Source organism: Salvelinus namaycush, chromosome 25, assembly GCF_016432855.1.
Source record: "Salvelinus namaycush isolate Seneca chromosome 25, SaNama_1.0, whole genome shotgun sequence".
Taxonomy (NCBI): Eukaryota; Metazoa; Chordata; class Actinopteri; order Salmoniformes; family Salmonidae; genus Salvelinus; species Salvelinus namaycush.
This window is the reverse complement of record NC_052331.1, coordinates 2,160,250-2,165,194: the sequence shown is the minus strand read 5'-3', so window position 1 is coordinate 2,165,194 and position 4,945 is coordinate 2,160,250. Positions and strand designations below refer to the sequence as shown.

Here is a 4,945-nt window from a genome sequence, read left to right as displayed (position 1 = left end):
GGCTTTATTACCCACTGTGAAACATGGTAATTTTATCCGGATCCTTCAGGCTAGCTACAAAATCGTAGAATTTTTAAGCGTGTGTCCTGAAAGATTCAGACCGATACATAATCTGGGTTGAAGTCCAAGTTCTTTATTACCAACGAAAGACATTGAGGACAGGTTAGGGATACTTAAGAGTCAAATGAGAAACCATGAATACTATGATTTGTAACTTTCAAACTGTAGCGTCAGAATGAGCTACCTACCTCAAGGTCTATGGTCACATACTGAACCTTTAAACTATAAATAGTAGTTTTCACTAAGGGTCGATGTACATTGACATCAATGCACGACAAGTGGAAGTTAGGAATTCTAAGAGCTGAATTGGTTAGGTAAGAAAGTTTATCAAAGTGGTTGTTTGGTTACATTGGGGTTGCAGCTTGAGACTGGATAAATACTCTTATGGTGCTGGTGGGTCACAAGACCTTTCAATAAGTTGGGTCAAAACTGGGTTGTGTGTCGGTGCGAGGCTGCTTCGCAGCCTGGGCCAAGATCTCCAGCTGGGTCATAAAGGACCGGACCTCCTCGGGGGAACTGTGGGTCCAGGCCAGGGGCAGGTGGGCCGGGACCACCCGCCGATCTGAGAAAAATCACACCCAGCCCATTAGTGTTGTCAGGAAGTGTTAGTGTGCACTGACTGCTGCAGGGAATGCATTGGCATTTTCTGCTCAGCCCTAGTTGATTAAATGAAGTAAACGCAAGTCAATTTAATGAAACATTTTAGGGGATCCCCGCCCCACTGGTACTAAAACGGCACTGGTGCCCACCTTGGAAGAACTTTCCGCTGCGTGTTTTGCTAGCAGCACGGGTCAGTGCCAGCCACACCACAGTGTCAGCTCCCTGCTCTGCACTACGCAGCCTTTCCCCCATCATCTGGTGGAACTGAGGCATAGATGTAGAAACCGCTGGGGGGGGGGAGAGATGTCATCTGACTGCACCAAATAACTAACAATCTTATGTTTACAATCAATATTTGAAATTCACAGCACATTACTCAATCTGTATAAAAGTATCTTCAATCAGTGTGTACCCTAATATACGGTACATGATTCAATGTGTCTGTACACATTATTTTGGGTGTGATTTCTATCTATCCCCCTGACCTCCCCGGTCTGTCTATCCACCTGTCTCCCCATGGTACCTAGTCTGTCTATCCCTCTGTCTCCCCATGGTATCTGGTCTGTCTATCCACCTGTCTCCCCATGGTACCTGGTCTGTCTATCCCCCTGTCTCCCCATAGTACCTGGTCTGTCTATCCCCCTGTCTCCCCGTGGTCTATCTGTATCTATCTCCCTGTCTCCCCATGGTACCTGGTCTGTCTATCCCCCTGTCTCCTCGTGGTCTATCTGTATCTATCCCCCTGTCTCCCCATGGTACCTGGTCTGTCTATCCCCCTGTCTCCCCGTGGTCTATCTGTATCTATCCCCCTGTCTCCCCATGGTACCTGGTGTGTCGGCCCATCCAGGGTGCATGACGGAGAAGTGGATGGCTGGGTGGTGTTTGGCCCATTGTTCTGTCAGCACCACCTGCTGTCTCTACAGGGGACAACAATATAATATGTTCTAATTTAGCAGATGCTTTTATCCAAAGCGATTTACAGTCATGCATGCGTACATTTTTCATATGGGTGGCCCCGGGAATCTAATCCACAATCCTGATGTTGCAAGAGCCATTCTTTACTTACTGAGCCAAACAGTTGGTAGAGCAGCACACTGACACTCACTAAAGGGATCATATCACACAGGTATCTAACATATACATGCAATACAATCTTAATGTGTGCTGTACAACATTACACAGCCATGCAACCCCAGGCAAGGTATCCTACCACAGTGGAGGCAGCTGAGGGGAGGACGGCTCATCATAATGGCTGAAACGGAGCAAATGGAATGGCATCAAAGACATGGAAACCATATGTTTGATACCATTCCACTAATTTTGCTCCAGCCATTACCACGAGTCCGTCCTCCCCAATTAAGGTCACACCAACCTCCTGTGCCCTACTGTCATTGGAACCCTGTTCTCCTCTCCTACCTTATTCTGGGCGTAGACCATGGTGCCGTCAAAGGAACCTTTTGCAGACTGGAGGTCATCAGGTTGGAGTTTCTGGACCAGCATGCCCCCTGATGTTACCGTTATCTGGGAGGACAGGGGGGGTGAGAGGGTGGTCGTCACTAGATGGCTATGCCAAAATGGACAAAAGAGACAATGTTGCAGGATATTGGCCAACATTGACAGATATTTATTTTTATTGGAGAAAACTCCCACGCCGTCTCCCCACGCAATATCCAGATCATTGGCTTGGTTGTAAATTAGAGTATCTATCCATCCGTGTGTGCATATACCCACCACCCTCGGATCCCTGCTCTTCTGAAGTAGTGGAATGAGGCTCTGGGTGAGAAGATACACTCCTAAATGGAAGGGAGGAGAGGAGGAAAAAAAATAGAATTACACCTCTACAACTCATTGATCACCCTGTATAGACAGTAAGTCTTACCCAGTGTGTTGGTGGCAAAGTTCTTCTCCAGACCATCATCGTTCACCTCTCTCTTGTTCATCATACACCCAGCATTATTAATCTGAGCCAACACAGAGAAACAGCATAACCCACTCAATAACTCCTTAATTAATATTCACTCTTATTCTCAACACACTCAATGCTCCATAATGGAGTTTAGCAAAAAACGATAAAAAAGTGGAAGAGGGAGAGAAAAAGTCTGTGGTGCCTACCAACACATTGAGGGAGGGGTATTGCATCTTAAAGGACTCAGCAAACTCACACACCTTGTGTGTCTCGGACATATCCAGATGGTGAACGTATACTTCCTGGAGTGAAAAGTAATACAATAAACCTTTGCAGTATGGCCAGATGTTGTACATTATACTGTATATAGCTGAGTTTGACACAAACACACATGTGCATGCACACACACACGCACACCAGTGGCGTATCCAGGGGGTGGCCACAGCCACCCTGAAATCTGATGAGACACTCTAGTGGCCACACCAGAAATTCTGAGATCTGATAGGTCGTCTCTGAATATATTAATAATTTTGACCAAGACGTGCACCGACAGCAAAACTCAATCTCATTGGAGAAAGCATCCGAGCGGGCGAAACAGCGCCCCTCTGTCTTGGAGGACAAATTCTTATTTACAATGACAACCTACAACGGCCGAACCCGGACGACGCTGGGCCAGTTGTGCGCCGCCTTATGGGACTCCCAATCACGGCCGGTTGTGATACAGCCTGGATTCGAACCAGGCTGTCTAGTGACGCCTCTAGCACTTGAGATGCAGTGCCTTAGAGCGCTGCGCCACTCAGGAGCCCTAATTTAATGTGTTGAATAATCATAATTGTATTTTTTAAATCCACCTTGCATCAATTAAGGTTCAAAATGTTTTCGCCCCCTGAAACTGGGTCTGTGCCCAACCTTGGCCACCCCATTTAAAATGTTTTGGACACGCCACTGATGCGCACACACACGTCAAGCTTACTGTGTTTCCTGTCTCCCTGACAATATCTTCTTTGGCCTTCTCAGCTCTCTCCTTGTTCCTGCATAACATGTGGACTGTACCACCTGGCAAACCAAAGAGGGAATGTTGGTAAAACAGAATCATGATTCTTCTGTATGACAGCATTACACAGTGCAAGGGTGGTGGAGTTGCCTTCCTGACCAATCTCTGGTTCCGTACCTTTCTTAGCTATAGCCATGGCAGTGGCTTTCCCTATGCCACTGTTAGCTCCTGTTATTATGAAGGACCTTCCTACCACAGCCACATCCAGCTCCTTGGCCACAAAATGTTTAGCTGCTTGCTCATAGCCACTCCTGTTGGGAAACACAACACACCAATCAATCAATTAATGAACCAATCCGTCTAATGCAACAATGCCATCGCATTGTATGTCGAAGTAGACATACCTCTTCTTTGCAATGACATAAAAACCCAAAGAGCAAGTTTGAAGTCAGGATTCTTCCGTCAGCTCTTATAAAAACGAATCAGCTGTTGGGGTGACTGAAGGAGAAGGCGACCTCAAATGACAAGACACTTCATCTGTCAATGGGACTATTGTAATGCGAGTGAAAAGAGGGGTTGTGTGTGTGGCTGGTAGTGCCATACAGTGATCTACATTTGCATATAGCCTACTGTAACAGTAAGAGTAATATCCTTGCAGATGATGATCAAATAGACAAATATTTGATCGTTATTATAAACCAGGAGCAGCATAGAATACTCTGAGAAATGGGTACTTGCAAACAGTGTCTCCACCAACTACCTTCTCATATACCCACAAAAACAAAAAAACACCTTCAAAAAACTACTTTCTCATATCCCTAAAAAAGCCAAATGCAACAGATTTATGTCGTTTTGCAATTTACTGACCTTGTGTATTCGTGAATTCCTTTGAGAAACCAGACGATGTTGCGATAGAAAGACATTGCTTTTCATGATCAAGTGCTCTCTCCTCCGAAGCCTGTTGAGTTGTGGCCGGTTTACCAAGCCCACTGTAGCATGGACTGTGACAGACAAGCGTCACGTGTGCCTACTAGTTCATTTCAGAGTTTAGTGTTGCCCTCTCTAGTCTTTTCTGAGAACAACAACTGCCCCAGCCTATAAAACACTTTGTCAGATGACACAATCGTTCGTTGATTATTTTGTCTACTTTTGTAAAAGGGATAGGCCTACGTCTGCTCTGCCGATGATCAGTACTAAAACAAAAAAGCTAAATCAAATCAAATGTATTTATATAGCCCTTCTTACATCAGCTGATATCTCAAAGTGCTGTACAGAAACCCAGCCTTAAACCCCAAACAGCAAGCAATGCAGGTGTAGAAGCACGGTGGCTAGGAAAAACTCCCTAGAAAGACCAAAACTTAGGAAGAAACCTAGAGAGGAACCAG

General features: G+C 45.6%; 1 protein-coding gene across 1 annotated transcript; it reads right to left on the bottom strand.

Annotated features, from left to right (window-relative positions):
• Positions 1-162: 162 nt before the first annotated feature.
• LOC120020279 (dehydrogenase/reductase SDR family member 12-like) lies at positions 163-4,585 on the bottom strand. The gene is made up of 10 exons (XM_038963831.1): positions 4,428-4,585; positions 3,738-3,871; positions 3,540-3,622; positions 2,773-2,868; positions 2,540-2,621; positions 2,392-2,453; positions 2,077-2,181; positions 1,487-1,577; positions 810-947; positions 163-622 (listed from the first exon to the last, which is right to left on the bottom strand). The coding sequence occupies exons 1-10, from the start codon at positions 4,481-4,483 to the stop codon at positions 471-473; spliced, it is 999 nt and encodes a 332-aa protein (XP_038819759.1). The 5' UTR covers positions 4,484-4,585; the 3' UTR covers positions 163-470.
• Between the last annotated feature and the right edge of the window lie 360 nt (positions 4,586-4,945).